We start from the raw sequence: 23,517 nt of genomic DNA, 5'->3' as shown, positions 1-23,517 counted from the left end.
TTTCTTATGCATTGGCATTTACTCTGAATCAATTTATTTGATTTTTGAAGTTAATTTTTATATTTTTATTTTGTAAATGAGGTTTGGGTTTCATTTTACCCTAATCAGAGGGTTTGTTTTCTGGCAGAAACACTTGAGTGCATAATTCTGTTTTGTTTTGTTTTGTTTTTTCTGAGGTGAAGGAGAAGGTGGATAGTGCTTCTTATTAACTCTGCTGCCACATTCCTGTTAATAGGTTATTATTTTGGCAGTATATGGAGACACTGGGCAAACTGCCACCTGGTATAGACTGTATCAGCTCTGTTGCAGTCAGCAGGATTGGGACAGCATGCTCCGAGCATCTGCCCTGGTATTATTTGACTGTTTACGAAGGACATTTCTAAAAGAGGATTGTTTTTCTGTATCACCACCAAATGATTCAAAATAAGCCACCCACTGTGCTTTTATGAGCACTTCTCTACAAATTGAAGAATAACCACTTTGTTAAGGAGAAAATGTGATCGAGATTTAGAGAAGAATGCTATTTCCCTAACAGGCCAAGTCATGTTAGTGTAATACTTGGTTTCTTAGTAATTAGCTACATGATTTCCTTCACAAAAAAGTCTCAAAGCAACAGGCTGGTTTAGGATTTGACAGGCAACTAAATATTCTTCTTTGTTTCTCATGAAAAAACCCATACCATACTTCCCCTCCTGCCCCCCCTTCCCTCCCAACACTGAAAAGATTCCATGTTAGAAAATGAAAGTTTTGGTAAATAGGGAGAATGTGACAGCGGACTGGCAATCTTCACTGTTTGCTAAGGAATTCTGCTTTCCCATTAAGCTGTGGTTCTGTTTACACAATCGAGACCCAACCAACATTAGGACGCTGTCCTGCCCGTAGACCGGAATGGCGATTGTCCTGAGAAAGGCAGGTTTTAGAAACGGTAGTGTGCTTCCATGTGTTGAAACAGTACAGTCTAATTTTGGAATATTAACTGAGTAGTACAACTTAATTTAGTTACTACTCTTCCCTTTATGAATAGATTAAAAAAAAAAAAAAAAAACAACACACAAGTCGTTTTCTTTCAAAAGCATTACTAAATCTTAATCCTGCACAGAAATTTCACAGTCTGAAAACCAATGCTCTATACAGCACGCCTGTGACACGCTGCACGTGAGCTTTTCACACTTCCCTTCTTTGTGGTCTACTACAGCCATAAATAAAGTTCTTATTGGTAATGCTGTAAAATATTTTGGAAGTGGCTAACAGCGTAATGCTTTGAAGATACCAGGAACATCTAATGTTGTTTGCTCTTTTAAATGGTGGCAGACCACTTAATAGTTTAAAAATAATTAAAAAAAAAAAAAAAACAAACAAAACCAAACCAACCAAGTTCAGCATTTTACATACATTTCACTATTGCTACCTACAACTTACTCCATTATATTATCCTTGTTGGAGCATATCTAAACGCTGTGGTCTATATTCAAAACAGTGTTGTTCAATCAAAATTCTGTGACCCTTGAAACTATGAATATTGAATATATGTAATGCAGTGCTATCACAATATTTTCAATAAAGGAATTTATGCATTCAGAAGCTTGTTACAGATGTTTTCTCTTTTATTCACAAGTTTTAATACATTTTAAAGATGAAGGGATGCAGTGTAAGTTACAGATTACGCCTCCCCTCAAAAAGAAGATTACAGCAATATCATAGTTTAAAAACACAGCTAAGGAGATGGGAGCTTTTGAGGGAGTTTTTTGTATGGTACAGCATCTCCTAAAATAGAGCTGTGTTTTGAGTTCACTCAAAGACAGTCTGTGACAAAGGGCTAAGAAATACCAGTAAACAGTTAACCGGTTAATGTAGTAGTTCTGCTTGCTTCTCTCAGCTGTAGTGAATGACATCTATTCCTCCATGTTTTTTGACCAACCTGTTCCCTAGAAGTCAAAACTCTGTACATCGCTTTTGTATGCACCCTCTTTATGTTGCTAAAGTGTTCATGTGTTTGTCATGAGGCATACAACATCTTAAAAGTACTTGGTTCTTGGCTTTTATTGGTTTTATGGTGTGTACAGAGGTGGCATTAAGAAAAACCAAACTACTATTACACGTGAAACGGAACAAGTGTGCTGTCTGTGAACTGTGCTCTGAGTGAAATGGCGGTAAGAATTTTCTTAATGTAAGAGAAAAATTATGGTCACGAGTAATTCTTCTCTCAGTGGGAAAACAAAAGCCTGTTCTTGCAACATGAAGCATGTGTGCTTTAGTGTTAATGGATGAAGATTTTTTTGATTCAGGACAGCGTTGAAATGCTCAATTCACAATAAGGCTTGCAGGTACCCAGGTGTGTGCAGGCGTTCACTTTGGTGCTGGTTTAGGTGCAGTTTTTGCACCAGATGGTTTGTACAAAGCTGGCTTTGGAGCAAAGTAAAACCCAGGTACTGTCAGAATAACCCTTGTGTGTGAACTTTAAAGATTTCACTTGCCTGTTTATAGCAGAGAAAAGGAGCAGGTTAGCTCATTGCAAAGGGATTGCCTCGCGCTCTGCAGGTCAGCAATTGCTGGCAGAGGAGTGCCTTCAGGTAGAATAGCTAACTGCCTCCTGTGTGTGCAGGCACAGCTTGCTCGCTCCGAAAAGAAATGCATTTTTGCAAAACCTCATTCTCAGTTTTGCAACTCGTTACCTCTTTAAGCGCTACGGCCCCTCATCTGTGGGACCAGTGCTTTGTGCCATTTGGGCTGCACAAAGAATGTAAACGTAGAAGTTCTGTGGTACGGGGATGCTGCAGCTCTGTGACCCTAATCTAAGGAACAGCGCAAGTGATTTAAAGTATAAATTACTAAGAAAGTATTTTTAGAAATTGAATTCTGATTAGAATTAGAAATTCCAAGCTACCACTTGGAAATACTCTCTGTTGGCTTTGGAAGCAGTCGGTAAGGTGAGGGTGGTGAGACAGGGGCAGAGGCTGCCCAGAGAGGTGGTAGAAGCCCCATCCCTGGAAACATTCAAGGTCAGGTTGGACGGGGCTCTGAGCACCCTGATCCAGCTAAAGGTGTCCCTGCTCACTGCAGGGGGGTTGGGCTAGGTGGCCTTTAACGCTCCCTTCCAACCTAAACTATTCTGTGACGCTATGAACTGGGCGCGTTCAGGATGCGTTCACCCAACTTCATCCCCGGTTCGTGCCCTGTTTCAGCGAAGCCTCGCGCAGAGCAGCCCTCGCGGACCTTTGCCGGTGCCTCGGGGCCGGGACTCGGCTGGCGGCTCGCCCCGGCGCCCCGAGGGCAGGCAGCGCGCACCTGCCGAGCGGGGCCCGCCCGCAAGGGCGAACCCGGCACCGCCGCCGATCGCCGCGCACCGGCCCCGGCTGCAGCCGCCGGCGGGGCGGCAGCCCGCGGGCCCCGCGCCTGCGCGGTGTGGGTGTCTGCGGGGGGGGGGGCAGGGGCCTTCCCGCGGGCCGCGCGCGCCCTCTGGCGGCGCAGGAGGCGGGCGGGGCGCTGAGGCGCGCGCCCGTGGGTGAGTCCCCGGCCCGGCGCCCCGCCATTGGATGGCCGCGGCGAGCGCGTGAGGTCGCCGCCCCGCCGCCAGGCGCCGGCAGGGGGCGCGCGCGGGCGCGGCGGTCGGGCGGCGGCTGCGGGCGAGAGGGCGAGGGGCGGGGCCGGGCCGGGCCGGGGCCATGGCGGGGGAGGAGGCCGAGGCCGCGGCCGCGGCCGCTTCAGCTGCCGGCGAGGGGCGAGAAGCCGGGAACGGCGGCGACTACGACGGCAAGTGCGTGTTCTGCAGGATCGCCCGCCGGGAGGAGCCGGGCACGGCGCTGCTCCCCTGCCAGGTGGGTAAGGGGCGGCGGCGGCCTCTCCCGGTGTCCCTTCGCCGCCGCCCTTGTTCGGTCTCCCGCGGGTGCGGTCGGGCCGGCTCCTCGCGGGCAGCCGAGAGGCTTTTGTCGGTCTAGGGGTGGCGGGGGGGGGGGATTGTGCTGCCGGTTTTTAATGAAGGGCCACATCGTGGCTGTCGCCGTGGCGGTGCGAGCGGACCCGGGTGCCCGAGCTGCTCGGCGTCCGCAGAGGGGGCAGGGCTCCGGAGAGCAGGAGCGGGCCGAGGGGGCAAATCTGAGCGTGGAAGGTCAAACCCCGGAGCCGGGGGGGGGGGGGGGTGTCGCCTAGTGCCATCCTCCCCGCGGTGAGGCGGTGCCCGGGCCGCCAGCTCCGAAGGGGGTGTCGGTTCAGAGGGCTTGGCGGGCTGGGGACGGGCTGACGGGTGCTCGGCTCCTCCGTGGGGATAGCGAAACGCCGGTCACAAGGGCGATACCTTTGCCGTCCGTAAATGTTGGCGTAACAGCTGAAACCTTCAAGTTGACACCGAGGAACCCTGACTGCAGAAGGTCAACCGAGGACACAGATCGTGCTTGCAAGGCTTTCTGTAGGCTGGCTCTGAAAATCCCGAGATTTTTGTTAGTTACTTCAAATACGACGTTAAATATCACACTGATGTGGGGAAGACGGACTTTGTTATGTACTCTCTGCCAGTATCCTCGTCCTAATCAATTTAACATGTTTGCATCCTTTTTTTAGTATGAAGACCTTGTTTGCTTTAGGGATATCAGACCTAATGCCCCCCACCACTATCTGGTGGTGCCAGTGGAGCACATGGGAAACTGCAGAACACTGAAGACAGAACACATACCTGTAGGTAAGGCTGTAAGTGTGCGTTTAGCCTAAAGGGAAATAATTTTGCACAGCCTTAAATACTGTGTAAATTACACCCTTGAGCACCGTTTGGGTGAGGATGTAAACGTGGAGGAAATAGATGGTGTGAGTGAGTGCAGGTAGAGACTTACCCTTCCTGGGAATTTCCACGTGCTGTTCTAGAATTGCACGGGTTTTTGTGCAATTCTAGAAAAACATTGCATTGTGCATGAGGTCACAGAATCACAGTCTCTTTTGCTTGCACGGAATATAGATGCCTCTGCACTTTGTTGGAACTGCAACTGTATTTTAAAGCGTTTATGTGCTGCTTCATTGCGTTTTCTTAGACATATACGTGATTTTAAATTATACAAAAAATTATAGAAGAATTTTATAGAATGTATATTTTAAAGTAAGTGCTACATTATTTTTTAGGAAAAAAGGAAGTGAGAGAAGAAAGAAGGAAATGGTGTTCCAATAAACTTCAGTAATTTTTGAAAGGATAAAATACTAAAGTATCAAAGCTATGATTTATTGTTGATAGGCTTTTTTTTCTTCTTCTTATGAAAACATTGCCCTGGAATTTGCTTCACCAGAAATGCCTAGCTAAGTGTGTTGAGTAACAGAAGAAACTAAAGCCATGCATGCATGAAGAGATTCCACCTTAGGGAAGTTTATAGGTGATGCAAGAAAATAGTTGTAGTTGTGTATTGCAAGTCTTGCATCACTGTATATCTCTTCTAAACGTGGGGTAGTTTTCTCCAGAAACAACTTCTAGATGTGTTTGGCTTCAAGACAGTTCCTTAGACTTTTTGCCTTGAGTTTTTGTATGAGGGTTGCTTCTTTTCTCAGTGATGCAGTAATGAAACTTTGTCGTAGTAATAAGTAGGACTGTCAATTTTACTTGATTTAATTTAAATTTGCGTACCATCTCTGAAACTTCCAAACTGATGCCAGGCTGCACAGGACCTGGAGATCAAAGTCCTGTAGCTGTGCAGAGCTGTAACACCACAATGAGTGTAAACGCCATCGTTCTGGCCAATCGGGATTTATGGGGGTTTTTATAAAGGTGTGGTGATAGCATTTAGCTTTGATAGCTTTGGCCAAAGTTCTTGTTGCAATACCACGCTTAAAAGCACCATTAGTCTGGAAATTGGTAACGGTAGCAATTTTTGTGTCAATCACTGCATAACGCTGTCTTGTCAGTCTTTGATTATGAGTAGTTACAGTATTTATATTTTGAAAAACCCATGTTTGTGGTCTCAGTGTAATCAGTTGGTTGAAGTTAATATTCTGAAGAATACCTTTTTAAATTACTTGATGACATATGATGTGTAAAATATTACTTAATGATATGAAGTTTATTTGTGTTTAATAGTGAAGAGAATGATGGAAGTTGGAAAAGCCGTCCTCCAGAAAAATAATTTTAGTGACTTGAATGATATAAGGTACGTAATGGAAACCTTCTGTGTTTATTGAGTATGTTTCTTACTTTTCAGAATGCTATTTTAGAGATGGCGGCAACAACTGCAGCATGATTTATTGAAGAAATTGGGTCTGTGTTCACTTATCACATGACTTCTCAAGTAGAATGTGCTGGCATTGAATATAAACTCTCTTCTCCTGATTAATTTCCAGCTCAGATTGCATTCCAACTCAGAAATTCTTTCTTGAGTATGTCTTGGGATAGGGAGGGCACTTCAAACAACTTATCTAAAAGGCTGCACTTTAATTACATGCTGAAAATACCCTCGAACTCCCAGATTTCAGAGGAGAGGTAAACTTGTCCTGTTCAAGCATGGCACTGCGTTGTGTTTCAGTCATACCTGCGTTTGTATGAAACTACGTTCATCTAGTGACAGGGGGCTTTACAGCTGGAAACTAGGTATGATAACATTTAAGATACATTTTGTTAAAAAGAACGGTTTAAAAAATAAAATGTGTCTTAAATACAGAGATGTGAAGGAGGAAGGTAATGGGCTTTTGGAAAGGTTCCCTGAGAGTGTAGTGAAAGGAAAGGGCATATTTTTATTCCTGCCTTTACGTACACAGAAAGTGCGATGAGTTGAGTTGTCATTTCAGTTGATCATGTTAAATAACTTGTGATGTTCCACTTCTTCCTGAATTAACGTCACCAGTATTTTTTACTTGTTTTCCTTTTCTGAAGAATGGGGTTTCACTGGCCTCCGTTCTGCTCGATTTCCCACTTGCACCTTCACGTCCTGGCCCCAGCCAGTCAGCTAGGATTCTTATCCAGACTCGTGTACAGAATCAATTCCTACTGGTTTATCACGGTAAGTCTAGTGCAGATGAGCTTTTTGGTAGGTTTTCAATTGCAAGCTGAAAATGTGATGTCCTTCTAACATATTAACTATGTCCAAAAATTCTTTGAGCAATTGCTTTTGTCATTACTGTAATTATTAGTTATGTATATGTTGCATTGACTGACTGAGAAAGTATAATGGTAAAAAACCTTAATGTTTATGCTTATTAAGGGGAACAATGACATTAGCAGCAAACAATACAGCTGTTCTGGATCTAGCGTGTAGCTCAGGTTAGTGTGATGTGCTTCTGAGGACACTTCATAAGTATTCGACCTTTAATTTAACAGGATATATTCACACGTGATGGGCTGTATTGTACATACCCTGGTCCATCCCATTTAGGTGAAAGGGATTGGTTTTATCAGTTCACGTGATTTTTCTCATCTTGTCATCGTTAGGCTAAAACAAGTGCCTGCTTTACAAAAACACTGTTTGTACTGATTTATGTCAGCAGAGATAAGCAGCGAGACTGAACTGGCACTGACTAAGTCGCTGTTTGAAAATCTTTCTCTCGAGGACCAAAGCTTACTGTCACTGCTTTGCCGCAGCAAAGAACCTGTCCTTGCAATGCAGCCACAGCATCCTGGTGTCACTGCACAGCCCCGAAAGAAAGGTGCTGAAATGGGTCTGTCTCACCTAAAGAAAATAGGCAGGCTCTTGCTGAAAGAGAAAAAACTGGCCTTTGTAGCAGTACCTCAGTGGAGATCTCACCTAGCTCGAAAAAAGCAGACGTGTGTCTGCTGTTTTGTAGAGCATCACACAGATCCTTGGCCCTCACAGAAGTGTAGCTGTGTGGTTTGCTGCTTGCTACCTTGGATCAGCTCGGGGAGATCTGTACCAAGTTTGGTTACCCAGTATGCGGATGCACTTTAAAAGATATTTTGCCCTGTTGTCAAGTTGGAAAAAGGACTTGAGTTGGTTTTGGGGTTGGGTTTTTGTGGGTGTCTTTTTAATTGTAATGTCTTGAATGTGGTACTTATTTAAGAATGCAAAACAAGAGTCAGAGAATCTCAGTTTCAGTTACTCCATGCTTTATCTAGATTTATTTGCACATAAACTGCAAGAGCTACTTAACTCCTGTTAAGTTGTTCCTACCTGAGTATCTGATTGCATTTTTACTGTGTGTATTTAAAACATGCCAAACTTAAGCTTTTCACCTTTTAATATGATTCCTTTGGAGATCTTAGTAAAACCTCAAGCACTAGTTAAAAATAAAAGATTAATTCAGTGGGACTGGCAAAAAAAGGCTGCCAGTAAACTGGTTTGTTTCAGAAGTGCCCATGTTAGCCTCCCTGTGCCCAAGCTGGCCTGCGGGAACGACGCTGCTGCCCTGAGCCTTGCTGAGGGCGCTGGGTGGGCGCTGCTCCACGTACAGCGTACGTTGCTGCCACAGTTACGTGCCAGATGCACAGAGAGCCGTACGATGAGAAAAGTTACCTGTGGGCATAGTGACAGAACCGAAGGATGGATGTACGTGTTGTGGCATGAACCACGTGAGCGAATGCACTCCGTCCCTCAGCAGCATCTGTGGCTGCTGTGCAGCGGCCTGGGTGAGGAGAGGCCACAGCGCGCTGTTCGGGAGCATCTCCCAATGAATTCCAGGTCTCACAGCGTGGTTGTTCTGAGCAGTGCTGTCTTCTGAGGTCTTTAAAACTACAGTGCTTCATCTGCTATTTGTTTGCTCAGACATCCTCTGATATTCATAGGTTCTGTTTCCTTTTCTGATCACCTAATGGGAGTTTGATGGAAACTGTGAAAAAGAGTCTGCTGCTTAAAGCAATTGTTGTATTCTGCTACTTTTGTATGCTTTGTCTGTAACAGTGAAAAGTAAATGCTCTGTCTGCGTCAGTTACTATTTTTAAAATGGAATTTTCAGCAAACTGAAGGTCCACGGTGTAGTTAATGCGTTGCTTTCTCTCTTTCCTAGGCTGAACAACTGATTGAGCGACTGCAAACTGACAGTGCTGCCAGCTGAAAGCAGACAGCCCTGTGTCGCTAGCCAGTTTGCTCTTTGTCTCTGAACTCTGATTTAAGATTCCAGTTTGATGTTGCCAATAATGTACCAGGATAAGAAAAGCTTTAGTTCCTTATGAGGAAATGCACACAGAATTTGTAGCCGTCAACCTAATTCTCCCATTTGGATACTTGAATCTTTATAATTCCCTGACAATAAGGCAATGTCTTTTAATTATAATTTTATATTTGTGTCTATATATACACATACATAATACAGACACCACACACGCATACGCACACATGCAGATAACTTTTCCTAGTGAAGGGCAGGGTATAGCAGCAGGAGGTACTGCAGCTAAGGCAACAAGTTAGTACTAACAGCGTGTGTGTGGTACTGAAGAGAGTATCTGTTGCAGAATCAAGCTTTTATTTTGAAGATGCGTTGTTCTGGGATTGCGAGTAACATTTGAAACATTTAAGTTTCCATCTGTATTTGTATGATACTTAGGCCTAGTTATTAGTAGGTACATTGCTGAAAGTACACGACTAACCTTCTGGTGCTAAACCACTTTAACATATTACCTGTCTTACTTGCATGATGGTGACATAGTAAATGTTAATACGATAGGTGCCCCAGATGTGATAATGCTGTATAATGTAGGTTGTAGTTTAAATGTATGTGTAAGTTGTATGTTGGACTTAAAGATTGTTTCCCTCTCATGTGCACAATATTTTAAATTAGTTATTGTATGTTTACAAAAAATGTGAAGAGTTCAGAGGAATTTGTCTAATATATGGCTCTTCTGCATGATGGTAGAAAAAAAATCCACACTTTCAGATGGCTCTGATATTGTTCTCACTGGAAGCCCCTTGGAGATTACTAATGCCTTGGCTAAATTTGGTTTCTAAATGAAGTCATAAAAGAAACACGTCCTCAGTGCAGTGAGTACGTGGCAGGCTTGCATAATAGCAATGTGATTTGAATTTGGGATAGCAAGGCCTCGGCCCAACCCCGGGACACGTCGGGTTGCTTACGGAACCTGCTGAACATTTGCCTTTGCTGTACGACTCCGATCAGTAACGCTAGTGCTCTGTTTTTCAACACCATATTAAGGCAGACTGTTTGGAAAGTTAAAACTTCAGAAAATGGAGCAGATTTTCTTTGCTCACAGAGCATTATCTCCTGGTGCCTAACTAACCAGCTGTCCTTGGCTGGTGCGTTTAGACACAGCTGAGGTGCCGACGTCTGTGGCACCTGCAGGCTTCCCTGAATGTAATCTTCTTGGTGTTTTCCACTGATCCAGCACCTGTTGCCTTAGTGGTACAATGTATTGCAATATCCTTACAGTAAACTATATGGAATACTTCAGAAAGTTCACACCCTTCTGAAGAACAACATTTTCCACCCAGAAGAGTTTACACCTCTTTTCTGTAAGACCTTTCCTGATGTCCTGTTACTATTTGTAACATTAGGTAGGAAGAGGGTGAATTAAAGCCACTGAACTTTGGCTGCTTCTGTGCAATAGGTGAGGAGGTTTGAGCTGGCTCCTAGCTCTGTGAAATATCTGAACATTGAGGTCTTTCAAGAGTTAATACTGTGTCTGTGTTCTGAGTTGTAATTAATTTCTGTGACTGTCCTTAACTGTGACATGTAATATTTAAAGTATCAACATGAACTGTTGTCAAAAAGGATTAATAAACAAACAGGATAAATGCTGATCTTGGAATGATCTTCCAGTGCAATGGAATAGATGGCTGTGGGGTTAACCCTAGATACCCTTTACTCGCTCTTCACCCCTGACCCCAGCGGGATGGGAGAGAGAAGAGGAAGAGCAAAAGTGAGAAAACTCACAGGTCACGATAAAGACAGTTTAATAAATGAAGGAAAGAGGAAGAAAAACCCCAAGGTGTGCAATGCAAAGGTAATCACTCATGACCTCCCACAAGCAGGCCAGTACCGATGGCTGCCCCCTTCCCCCCGCCCCCCCCCCCCGAAAAAAAAAAACAACCCAAAACAAAAAACAAAACCCCTCTCCAGCTTTCATTGCTGATCATGACATTATATGGCCTGGAATATCCCTGCTGGTCAGTTTGTGCCATCTGTGCAGGTTGTGCCCCCTGCCAGCTTTCTGCACTGGCAGGGCAGAGCAGGAAGAAGAGGCGGCCTTGGCGCCGCGCAAGTGCTGCTCCGCCATCGCCAGCACACGGCGTGTTACCGACACCGTTCCCGTGTCACAAACCCCAAGTGCGGCACCTCATGGGCTGCTCTGGAGAACGTCGCCTCCATCCCAGCCAGACCCAGTACACTGGGTACAATGTCAAATGTACACAGAAGCACGAAAGTCAACTTTTATATCTGAAATTTGAGAAGGGTCCCACTAACGACAGCAAGACTGCAAAGGTAAAAGTCAGGATACAATCTAGCTTCCAGGCTTTTGCTGACGTGCAAGATGAGGAATTCCACTCGTCTCTCCACTGCAGCAGACAGGCCTCAGACCAGCCCAAACAGCAAAGCGTTAAACGGAGCCACATTAATTACTGAGATGAATGCTCAGTATCTCATTAGTGGTTTTCAGCATGGAACCGTGTTCCATTTTTCATCTGTATTGACAAGTGTGCTTGGACTCAGCAGTCCTAATTTGTTTAATTAGGTGAAGAAATATTTTCTGAAAAGCCTATCCTAATGCTTTGGATATGTTTCAGCATTACTGGCTAGCCCCTGGAAGAGGTGGTGGGCAGACCCCGTTAACTATGTCACCCTTTCTACAGCAGCACTGTAGCATCATTTTAAAACTTCCAAAATCATCTGTAGAGCTTTCCAGTGAGCAAAGATCAATAAAATACTCTTGGAGTGTGAACTCAGCGGCTCTTACTCTCCTAAGAGCCTGGAGAAGCAAAGGAAAGTTGCTTAGCCACTGCCCCTGGCTCTGTTGTTCTTTGATCCAGTATTAGCAGTCCTGAGAAAAGCTGCTTTTTTGACTGCATTTAGGAACGACAAAGCTTTACTTGTACTCTTTTGCTCAATTGTTTTACATAAACTCCCAACCTAATGCGAACCCAGAGAATAACGTTTTTTATGCTGAAGTACTAACTAACTGGCCCCTCTGAAAGGATGAAACAGAAACACATACAATGCTGTTAAACGCAGAATAAAAAAAAAAAAGTTTGTCTTCTGACTAAGGACAGCATTTTCAATGTGATTAAATTGGCAATAGCTCCTCAATAGCACCATTCTGAAGTCTTTTAAAGTGTGAGATGTACAAAAAAAGCATAAAAATGGCAGCAAACCATTGAAAATCATATTTGAAATTTGACAAACTTGGAAACAATAAAATGCTGCGTAAAAACTCACTTGCTGCCATTTCAAACTGGTGCGCAACGTTTATTGAAGCGCTGCAAGTGCTTTCGGTGTTTGACAAGACACCACACAGATAATCCCTACACAACGTACAGTCCAAAACAGATGCAGCATTCACAGGCTTCAAGTGAAAGAAGAGGAAAGAACTCCGGAGGAGCTTGCCACAAAGTTAAGTTTAGGAGAGATCTGAAGTGCTGAAAGTTACTCAGTTAGGGCAAGAACACCTTTAGAAGGTCAGAGTTTACTTGCTACGCCAAATAATCTGTAATACTAAAAAACCTCACATGCTACAATTTTTGTAAAAATAATAAATTCTGTTCCATTTAAAGTGAGCCTATTGCAAAAAAAGTTGGCTGTTGAAAAGTTTAAATTCCTGTTTCATCTGTAGATGCTAATCTAATCTCCACATCGCAGGTGAGGAAGCAGAATTTTGTAAAACTTGTAAACTAGCCATGACTAGTAAACCAGTCATGTGCCTTAGATATGGTGCACTTGTGACTCTACAGGCCTCAGGAGTAATTTTTATTCTGGGGTGTACCGGTGGACAAGCTGACCAATAGTGTTACCTATCTTTTCGACTTCTTTTGAAATACTGGCTGTTGCTGGAAGCAGGAGATTGGGTTGGTCAGCCTGCGTGCCCACGCAGTTCAGCAGCTTGGTGTTTATAATCATCGCATGGGCACATCGAAAGATTTCAGCCAGTCTTTACAGAACGCTCATCTAAAGCTGGCAGGTAGGAGATCTGGCCCTCTAATTGTTTTAAAAGATCCATCCCTCTATAAACAATATTTTTTATAACAATCCTTGGGTTTATTCACAACACGATGATAGGGCAAGCTTTTTTTAGTCGCTTACAAAGCGGGTAAGACCAGTTCCTTAGGGCTTACTCTGCTTCCATCTGTTTCGATCAGAGGGGTGCTTAAAGCTCTTGTTGTAGATGGACTCAAGTGATATTTAAACCAACCAGCAGCAGGAGAGAGTGCTGCAGAGGCCATGTAAGCATCTGACACTAACTACTTACCTGGCAGTGGGAGCCGAGATTCCTGACATTCAACTATTTGAGCCAGCCTTAATGAAGAACCAGTAAGTTTACATGAGCTGGACTTGCATCTTAGGGTGCTCAGGCTACACGCTGCCTCACCTGCGTGTCTTTTAGTGTATTAGTTGTACAACGCCTAGTAATGCCTTACTTGTCCTGGTATTGCCATCCTGTTGGTCAGCTGGTGACACTTCAACCGCCTGATGCTGCTTCCTGCGGGCTATGACCTAACGCTACAGCAGAGCTGCCTGGATTTCAAAATTGTTCGAATTAAACAAACCATAGCTGTATTATAAAATTCGTTTGATTCGTTTTGCAATCAAAACGCATGTATAGGCTTTATCTAACGGGAGCTGGAGTCCACTGAGGTATGCTCACGTCATCTTGGCCAGAGATGCTTTTCCGAAAACAAAAGCATCTTAAATTCGTAAAGATCACAAATGATGCATTTGCTTTTCTGCTGCAAGACATACACTTGTTTCGGAAGAAGGAGCAGGTTTGAAAACTAAGGGAACACACACACACACCAGCCCACACTGGTGCAGCACATATTCCCCAATTTCCAATGCGGTAAAATTAGGCGGTGATTAAAACCCACCCTTTGTTTTCCCCTCCAGCTCTGCCTACATCTGACTCCCCAGTCTCTGAGATACACTTATTTCAGCACATTAATTTCTTCCCTTTTTTCTATTTTTGTTGTCTTTTTCACTAGGAAAAGGAGGCACAGGGATAATTAGATCCATATTTTTATTTACTCAGTCAAAAAGGCTTATTTTGATGCAAATCCCCATTCGATGAACATGTCAAAACAAAAAACCATTCCTTTCTATAAATAGCATAAAATAATCTATCATTTTTGTCAAGCTCATCATTTATATTAAATTTCAATATCCTTTTGAGGCAAGAGAACTTCTTACTTTAAAGACCCATCAAGTAGTGTAGTTAACACCACAGAAAAGCTTTTATTTGCACTGGTAAAAACCAGAATTTTATATTTCTGTAATTACGCAGTTTTCTTGGTGGGAATGATTGTAAATGCAGCTCCTGGTTACTTTGAATAGCACTATACAACTATTGTATATAGCAAATCTTTTTTTTTCTTTTTTTCCCCAACATAGAAAAAGTTCCCCCAGAAGAACCATGAAGGAAATTGTAATCAGTCATCTTTCAGTCCCAGTTTCAACTAGCTGCTCTTTTTTCCTCCCAGTCCGGAGAACTCACAATGGTCCTCTGAAAGCACAGCTCTGCCTCAGCTACGTGGGGTACGGGACTGCACCCCTCTATCTTTATTTATGTATTTGGCACTGCAGGATCTCTTCTCTCCTCCTGTTGTAAAAAACATTGCTAAATTTTGGTGAAAGAAGAGAAGAAGCCTTTTTGTTTTTCCCCTCACGAATGCACAGTGCCCTAATATACAGTCTCTGTTGTCTTTCACATCTTTATGTTATATCACCCTGCTTTCTGTGAAGGGATACAGCTGAATTCATCAAAAAGGCTGCAGAGCTTTGTGATCTTCTAGGGTATGACACAGCATCAGAAGAACAGAGCAGGTAAAAACGGTGTGAGATACGGAGGAAAAAGAACAAGAGACGCAGAAGGTTTGGAGAAGATATGATGATGAGAACAGACTTTTAAATACCAGGACTAGTGCAGCTCTCCAAAATATGTGCAAGATGCAATTAATTTTGGAACCATCAAATAGCCTTGCTGTGGTATATCTGTAGATTCAGGAATTTTCATGTACTTCAGGAAAGTAACCTCCATTTGTTCAGTTTCACCACGTGAAAATAACCTAAACTTTTACTATATACCAGGCTCTTTTTTTGAAGAAGTGTATGAATTCCAATAAAACTTTTCAATTCCATGTTTTACAAACCAAAGTCCCATGCAGCCAGTATTTCACAGCCTGCAAAAATCAAGTGTTGTACGGCAGCAAGTTAGTAAATAATACTTTTAGTAACCTAAAGCAGTAAGCCAGCAGAGTTACTTGAAGAACTGTGGTATACTTGGTGGAGGATGATACTAATGAAAGCACAATCCAATGGCAGCGTGATGGATTAGTTCATTATTTGTAATTTCTCTCCAAATCTCTTCTACCATTTTTACAAAAGCATTTTTTATCCTTCTTGCCCATTTTCTCTCCTGCTCATGTCCCAGTAAGTAGCCGAGTTGTAATGAAAACCTCTTTCAAGATGGTATCTAGGTATGTTTTTCCAAACGGAACCATGCAGCAGAATTCATTAGATGACAAAGCCTTATTCTAGTAAAGTGATGATCACATTATCATCTTTTCCTTGCCAAAGCATTTCACCTTCAAAATGAACCAGACCGTGTTTTCTGGCTCTTAACAAGATTCCCACTACTTTATTGGAAATAGTCACGTACGTTTCAAACAGCTGCCCAAATGTCACGCTCACATGTCCATCTTCTCCCACCTCTCCAGTGCTTCTAATGATCAGGCACAGCTCTTCTACTTCCTTACCCACGTGCGAGTGAGCATCTTTCCCTCTCTGCTCTGTCTGAGACCCTTCAGGGGGTCTCCCGTAGGTAGGATCTCCCCTGTGAGTATGCACTGGTTTAGATGCAAGCCTGTCCTCGTTGCTGAACGGGTTCTTTCTCTGATACTCAATGTGATCCTCTGCCCAGGTCTGCCAACTTTTCCTCAAGTCACCCACCGCGCTGGTAGCTTTAGCACTCTGTCCTTTATCTTCTTCCATTTCTTGAAAATGTTTTATGGCACTCAAGCAGGAAACAAACCAATGCCTGGTTGTAACTGTGGTTCCTGGGTGCGCTGTCAGCTGTGAAGGAAAAACAACAGATCAGGCTGATAATTTTTGGAAGAGCTTCGCCCGAGCGAGAGGCAAGGCTGCTGAAAAAGACACTAAATATCTGAAGAGTTTGACAAGTCCACCCATAATTCTACAGCAATGAAGAGAGTGAAAGTGATGCAGCTGAAATTCAGAAGCAACACAGGGCAGCAAGTTATGCTGACAAGGTTGCAGCAAGTTGTGCTGACAAGGTTACACGGGGTACCACCGGCCCCCCAGTTACCGTACATACCCCGAGGCCCCAGTACTTACTCTTCATGCAGTGATGGCTTTTAAAGAGCTCTACCCTTACAGCCGGCAGCCCCGCAGACTTCCCAAACAATCTGACGCGGTGCTGGCTGACCCGCTCAGCACAGGCTTGCTGACAGGCCAGAGAGCAAACCCTTCCCCAAGCACCAACCCATACGCAGGGGTGGGCAGCCGTTCTCCTGCCTGCACAGTGATTAAAGGTGGCCAAACCCACGCTGTGCCGATGAGGTTCCCACAGACTGTGGGAGTTATTATGCATGGAAAACATTACCTGGAGCTGAAAGGCCGGTACGTGGTGGGAGCAGTGGGAATTTCCTCATCAGGCACTGAAAAGAGAAGGAGAAATCCAGTTAGCAAGGGCGGCACCGTCTGCAACGCCCCATTTAGCGCAGAAGACAAAACCAGAATAGATAGTTCTCCCTTAAAAGGCTGCTGCACAGCCATGTCTGCCAGCTAAAACCTACGGGCAGGCTGCAGGCAAGGAGCTTGCACTCCAACTGCCCAGCGGCTCTAGGGACACAGGCTGCCCCCCACCTGTGAAATCACATGTACTTAGATGATGGACTGTCTCTGCAGTGCGCAATTACTATGATGAATTAGGGACAGACTTTTATATATCTTTAGAGATCCGACTGTGTTACAACCACAATCCAACTGTCTTTGCCGGATCATATCCTTCACCTGTTGAAATACACAAGCTAGTGTTTCCATATAGCGCATCAGTAGAGCTGATACTTTTCTTATAGACATTTGGAGATAAAACAGAACATCAGTGCTGCCTTTTCTATGGGGAAACGCACAGAAATGTGAATTCTGAACAATTTAATAAATGAATTATAGACTAGGGATTTCCATATTTTAAAAGCATTTTGTTTAAATTAAGGTCTGGTGGGTATTTGCCCTCATACGCATGTTGATGCTGTTGCACGTGAACCCCATGAGCAGTGACAGAGCTCCCTGACTGCCCCAGCGGAATGTGCAAGTCACAGTCAAAAAACACTTGTGTTGCCTTTGGGTCTAGAAGAGTGCATGGGGTGAGCAGCAGACGGCAACACAATGGCTGCGAAAGAGAACTGAGAAAGAGAAGCGACAGCACGTATTAAATAATGGCTTTTCATTCACAGTCTCTCACTTTTAAATTGAAGCTCATGATTGTCATATGATCCTGTTGTTATTTTGTGGGAGGAGGGTGGTTAATTCTGGCTTCCTGGATAAATTTCAATTTGAGTAATTACCTCTTGTGTACTTAAAATTCCCCTGAAGGCTAAAAAGGATAATTGTTATTCCTTTCCCTCCCTAAAATAGTTATGTAATGTTCTCGACGTAAGATGACTCCCCAAATCCAAGCTAACAAACTGCTTGATTCTCCTCAGTGGCTGTACAGGAAGGTATGATAAGTTTACAAACACAGCAGCTGAAAAGCACTTTGTTTTTATGTCAGGATCAAATACTCTCTGTCTTACTTATTAATATACATACACTTTCAAACTATGCTGAGCAGCATATCGAGACTGCCAGCAATTTTTCATGGATCCTCAAGTCAAAGGTGGAAAAAACAGGGCTTTAGTTAAATTCTTCTGTAGAAAACAGTATCACTGGAAAATGGAGGTATTCGCCTTCTGAGAATAGACAGCAATGCTCTGAAGATAAAGCAGTGCACATGAAGTAAGCAAAAGCCAGTCTTAAAGAGAATAAGCTTAAACAGTAATACCAATAACCCCTCCCAAGGAGTTTCTAAAACGGAAGCTATACAGCTAAGAAATTCCAACCGAGACAGATTGGAAAAATAAAAGCAGACTTCTTCCACTAAATCTCTTTCAGCAATCCCAAGATTTTGTAAGCAATCTCAGGCTCGTGGGGCTCGTCAGCAGCACAGCAATGTGTTTATTGCTGGGTCTCAGCACTCAGCTGCTGAGGTGAACAAGCCTGATCCACATCTACCTCTTCTCTTTCCCTTCTAGGAAAGTTCACGTTTAGCTGTCCACATTTAGATTGTTTTCTTGTAAATTGTCAGGGCTAAAGCTTCGCAGCAAACCTCAGGTTTGATGACTGCAGGGAGAGATAACTGGAGATGCGGCAGGATGAGATTATGGAGATGCATAAAGAATGCGGCGCCTGCAGTGGTCACAGGTCATGAGCAAAATCTTGGCCATCAAGAAAAAAAGCTGTCAAAAAATCAGCGCAGAAAATACAGAACATGAGTTCAGTGCTGAGCTGGCCTGGTCCTAATAAAAAGCTTACCGAAATCTGGATAAGCCGAACCTTTCAGCTCAACATTAACAGGGAGATCAGTGAGTGCGGGATTATAGTTATCAAGTCTAGATGTTAAAATAAAACAAAATACAAATGGCAACACAAAAACACACACCACCACCCACCCCCCCCCATACACCACCCTCCGTGCTGGATAGTCACATCTCTGCGCCTTTCCTGGGAATCTGTTTCTCATCTCTCCCTGCGCCTCCCCCAGGCCGCCGGCCCTGACCTCCTTCCCACGGGCGGGCGGAGGGAGGCGCCTCCTCTGGTGCCCGGGAAAGGTCACTGTCACGGAACGGCCCGCTCCGCCGGCGGGGCGAGGGCAGGGCGCTGCCCGGGACGGGGCGGCAGCAGCGGGGGATGGGGGCACGGCCCGAAAAGAGGGCACGGCCGCGCCCCCCCCGCCATACCCCAGCGACACGCTGCTGGGCCCGTGTCGCCGGCACACACCCAGCTGCTCACTTACAGGCTGCGCACCGGTGCCACTGCGCCGACACACGGCGTGCACCGCCGGGCACACACCGGCGCCTCCCCGCCGAGGCGGGCGGGCTCCTCCCGCCGCTCCCGCCTCTCCCGCTCCCGCCGCGGCGCTGGGCCCGCCCGGCGGCGCATGCGGCCCGGGAGGCGGGGGATGGCCGGACATGGCGCTGGCTGCCCCGCCGCTCCGGCGGTACCTGCTGCTGCTGGCGCAGGAGCACCTCGAGTTCCGCCTGCCGGTGAGCGCCCCGCGGGGCCGGGACGGGGCCGGGGAACCGCGGGAGGCGGCCCTCTGGGAGGGGGGAGACCGGGCGAGGCGCTGCCCTCGGGAGCGGCCACGGGTATGCCCCGGGGGCGGCTTGGCCCCGGCGGGGCCTCGCCTGCTGCCCGCCCCGCGGGGCTCGGGGGGAGCCGGGTTGAGGGGACCCCGCTCCCCCTTCCTTCGGCGCTCCCCGCGTCCCGTGGCAAGCGACCCCCCGCGGTGCGGGGCTGCCTCTTTTCGGCCTTGCAGCGGGCGTGGGCTTCCCGCTCCTGCCCCCGGCCTCCGCGGAGAGCCTCTTGGCCGTGGCTGTGAGGCGACGCCTTCCTTGCCGCTTTCAAGAGCCTTTGGAGCTAGGAGAGGTTGCCAGCAAAGTACCTGGGGCTCCAGATAAGAAATGGAAACTGGGAGGAAAAAATGGGTTTATGGAAATGTTTCTAGGGTCTTGTTTTGGTGACTTTTTAGTTTGTTCAATCTGCGTAGCCGCTCTGCCAGCGTGGTGCGGGTACATAAATGGTCAGTGCTGCCCTGGGTACGTGTGAGGTCCTTTCCGTCCCAGGTGTCGATGGAGCTGCGTGAGGCAGGAGGGTGCAGATATCTTCATTTTCTGGAGGAGGACTTGGGGAGCAGCGAGGACGGGGCTTCTCTGAAGTCCTAGGGCCTGCCGTGCAGGCCAGGGTTGAACAGAGGTCCCCAGGGCTTCGGCTGGTGCCCTGGCCCGGAGCATCCCTCCTCTGCATCACACTGGTGGCACCGAGGGCTGCTCGCTGTTTGCTTTTGATTCTGAGCGTTTGTTTCCATGCGGTCAGAAGGGTTTGTGCCCGCTGGCCGACGCGGGATCAGAGAGCGTAGACCCGTTTCTGCGGTGGGATGGCAGCATGTCAGGTGTGGGAGCCAGCAAGTGCTGCCTCGAGTGCTGCACTGCGCTTGTCATCGACACGTTTATGCCAGTTGGTTGCAAAATGTGGGGTACAGAGTTTGTTCCCTGTCACTAAATTGGTTTTATCTTATCCAACTGGTATTCGCAGAAATCGTTAAAACAAAAATAAATTGTAACTTCTCTGAAGCTCCCTGATATTTTTTGTGAGTCCCTGGTGTTTTTTATGCATCCTTGGTGAATGTCTAGTTTAGCATACACTCAATTTCCATGTTTATAAGAAAACCCTCTTATTTGTAAATTTAACTTGTGATTATTTTTTTTTCCCATGATGACTTAGAGAGTTACTACACACCGCAACACATTTTGTTATCCTAGGTGCTCTTCTAGGCACCAACTTGAAGAGCCAGTCATATGATATGCAGGGTAATATGTTATTGTTTAAAATAGTGCTGAAATGCAGTTACTTTGTTAGAATTGGTAGGACATCATTACATGCGTTTTAAAGTATTTAATGTGTATTGCATAATTTATTTTCCTTGGTTTCATCAAGGCCTTCTTTTGTGCATTGCTTTTTACTATCTGCTTTGTGGGACTGGAACATGAGTTTATTTATGATCAACCCAATTTTTCGTTAGACAACGTCATCAGATTAAGTAAAAAAAAGACAATTTATATGTAACATAGAAAGTCTTTTTTCACCAAGGCTGTAGTTGCTCTTGGTTGATACAGCTGCTGAAGAAACCAGTTCCATTTCCCTTTGTTTGGGTGACTGCTCAGTTATGTGTTTGGCTTGGTGATGAACTGTGTTAGGGACTTGATTTGTCTTAAACAAACAAGCACAGCTTTTTCAGCCAGATCAGCTGCCTGATCTCCATCTCTACCACACCTACACATGGGATAAGAGAGGACTGCTTGTGTTCTGGTGGTGGTGCTGAATCACAACAGCTGAAGGTGTTTCTTGAAGCCCAGGTTTGTTGTTAAGTCTCTGTAGAATAAAGTTCTGTGTTTCGTATTTCTTAGTCAGTGAGAAACCATGCTGCGTAGTCAGGGATCTCTCTTTGGTCAGATCAGATACTGAGGGGTATCACGAGGTATCCTGTCTTCCAGCACAGGGTGTCTCTAACGGACAGACAGATGCACGTCGAACGTTTTCTTGTCAATATCTCAGGCAGATCTGTTCCAGTGCTTCATTGTCTTTGCTCTTGGAAGGATTTTCCCAACCTGTCATCCAGAGCAGTGCTGTGATCTGAACCTGGTGCTCTTGTCGTCTCTGTAGTATATGTCGAAAACAGATCATTACCTTCCTTTATCACAACAGCTTTTTTAGCACGTGTAGAGGTTGTGATCGTGTTTCTCTCCAAGCCTTTCCTCGCAGGCCGTGCTTTCTCCTCATTGTTGTCACTTTCTCGTAGATAATATTGCTAGTAGTGTGTGGAGGTGCCACTGATTCATGTGTAAAATCTCAGGTGCTTTTGCTGTCTCAGGACCATACAATGAAATAGTTAAGCAAAACTTTTATTCTCCTAGAGCAAATGCCCTGTTTTTTTCCAGCATTTCTTGTGTCCTTTCTATGCAGATGGAAAGAAGGAAATGAATGGGATAATGTCCCACTAAAGCCATGTGCTAGTGTTATGTTAGGGTTTTCTTTTCCTCTGTTTTTGAGGATACTTTTTGGTAATCTTCTTATTCACCCACTCGGTTCAAATCTAAGCCAATTTTAAAATTTGCTTCCATGTTGTTTCGCCAGTAACGTTCAGGGGCTGCAGCATGTCCTTTCTAGCAAAGGGGCTGCTTGAGAAACATCCCAAATGTTTACCTCTTGTTTCAGTTCAAAAGCCTTTTCAGTGGGGGTTTGTTTTTTTTTAATTATTACTTACTAGTTTACTTCTTGGAGATTTGCTGTTTTGCATGTTTGGTTCACAGTCTTTGGTTTAGTTTGCTCTGGAAAAGACACCTACTGAAGAAAACTGTTGAGATACCTGTAAAGCAGAGAGGTAGCAGAAAAGGAATTGATGCTCAGTGCTGGGCCTGGCCCTGGGTCAGTGTTAGTAGTGAGACATCACTTTTATGTGAATTAGTCAGAAAAATATTTTAAGAGTAGATAGAATAATACTGTAAAGAGGAATATTGTTGTGAGAGTGTAGGATTGAACAGTGAAGGATTGAACAGTGAAGATTTCGGTGAAACTGCAGAATGATGGGATTTGATTACTGAAATTTGGCTGACATGATCTCACTGTGTGGTACGCTGTACAGCTTTTCGTAACCTCACCGCAGCTCCTTCCTTTGCAGCTGAACTCTGGGAAAGGTAATCAGCTGCTTTTGTAGCAGGAGAGTCGTCATTTTTTTTGGTTCATGAACAGAACACACAAGCTGAATTTAATTGCGAACCTTTTCCCTATCCACGCAGCTGCTCTAAGAGTGTTTCGCTGTTGGTTCCCACAGTAATTTGTTAATAAACACCATTCTCTCTGCTGTTGCTGTCTCTAACATTTGTGATCCCCATGGAGGTAGTCATTTTCTATGGTATGCTGCTTTTTGTTTGTGGTGTTTTGGTTTTTTGGTTTTTTTTTCTTTCATTAAAACATCAGTTTATGCTCTAAAGCCTGACTTTTATGTTTTTGCTTTAGGAAGTAACATCTTTGCTCTCACTTTATGGTGGACAGTTCAGCGGTGAGCAGGAAATCCGTGTAAATGTAAGTGAGGACCAAATATTTTACTCGAGTGCATGTATGGTCTACAAGTATGTTCTTTATAGTATTTCTGTTAAATGCAGGTAGCTGAATAAATTTTGAAATTTCTTTAGGAAAATAAGGAATCTTCCAAAAATGAGCAACTCTTCATTTCGGTAAAGACTCAGAAGTGAGTCAAGGATGCACAAAATACGCCTCTTCATTTAACAGTGTGGAAAGAAACAGTGCCATCTGCCGGGATAGCCCAACCGTGAAAGCATTCAGCAGCGATTTGACTTTGGTGTTTGCTTCTAAATCAGTGAGACGGTGTATGTGGAAGAGTGAATCTAGGAAGCTGTATGATTCGGGTCTCAATGCTTAGCCAGAGAATGCTATTGGGTTTTAGTTACTGCTTGTGTGTAACGAGGTGTCTTGAGTCTTTAGAAGATGAATAATGTAGAGAAGCATAAACAGATAATAATATTTTACCAAGTCAAAGGCATGGTGGGAAAATGAAATACCTAATAAAATTTCTCAGACATTCAAGCTGAG

The 23,517-nt window shown here is 44.8% G+C and overlaps 2 protein-coding genes and 1 pseudogene across 2 annotated transcripts in view; 2 read left to right on the top strand and 1 right to left on the bottom strand.

The window, feature by feature from the left end:
* Positions 1-3,662: 3,662 nt before the first annotated feature.
* HINT3 (histidine triad nucleotide binding protein 3) lies at positions 3,663-10,667 on the top strand. Its single transcript, XM_086461247.1, has 5 exons — positions 3,663-3,815; positions 4,555-4,672; positions 6,047-6,116; positions 6,836-6,962; positions 8,920-10,667. Exons 1-5 carry the CDS (start codon positions 3,663-3,665, stop codon positions 8,965-8,967), a joined length of 516 nt encoding a protein of 171 aa, XP_086317373.1. The 3' UTR covers positions 8,968-10,667.
* Positions 10,668-15,600: 4,933 nt separating this feature from the next.
* On the bottom strand, positions 15,601-16,062 carry LOC147416024 (actin-binding Rho-activating protein pseudogene; annotated as a pseudogene).
* A 3,257-nt stretch (positions 16,063-19,319) lies between these two features.
* Positions 19,320-23,517, top strand: part of TRMT11 (tRNA methyltransferase 11) — a 28,551-nt gene continuing 24,353 nt past the window's right edge. The window contains exons 1-2 of the mRNA XM_086461246.1: positions 19,320-19,394; positions 22,924-22,989. Coding sequence (XP_086317372.1) covers positions 19,320-19,394; positions 22,924-22,989 — 141 coding nt within the window. The remainder of the gene's footprint in view (positions 19,395-22,923; positions 22,990-23,517) is intronic.

Source organism: Leptosomus discolor, chromosome 2 (assembly GCF_034619465.1).
Source record: "Leptosomus discolor isolate bLepDis1 chromosome 2, bLepDis1.hap2, whole genome shotgun sequence".
In the NCBI taxonomy this organism is placed as follows: domain Eukaryota; kingdom Metazoa; phylum Chordata; class Aves; order Leptosomiformes; family Leptosomidae; genus Leptosomus; species Leptosomus discolor.
The sequence above is the reverse complement of the archived record's forward strand: the minus strand, read 5'-3'. Positions and strand labels throughout refer to the sequence as shown.

Excerpts from the sequence above, each read along its gene's own strand:
- HINT3 (XM_086461247.1), top strand. The coding sequence starts at position 3,663 with ATGGCGGGGGAGGAGGCCGAGGCCGCGGCCGCGGCCGCTTCAGCTGCC. Across the intron at positions 3,816-4,554 it reads CGGCGCTGCTCCCCTGCCAG|TATGAAGACCTTGTTTGCTT; the intron begins GTGGGTAAGGGG and ends TCCTTTTTTTAG. Across the intron at positions 4,673-6,046 it reads GACAGAACACATACCTGTAG|TGAAGAGAATGATGGAAGTT; the intron begins GTAAGGCTGTAA and ends TGTGTTTAATAG.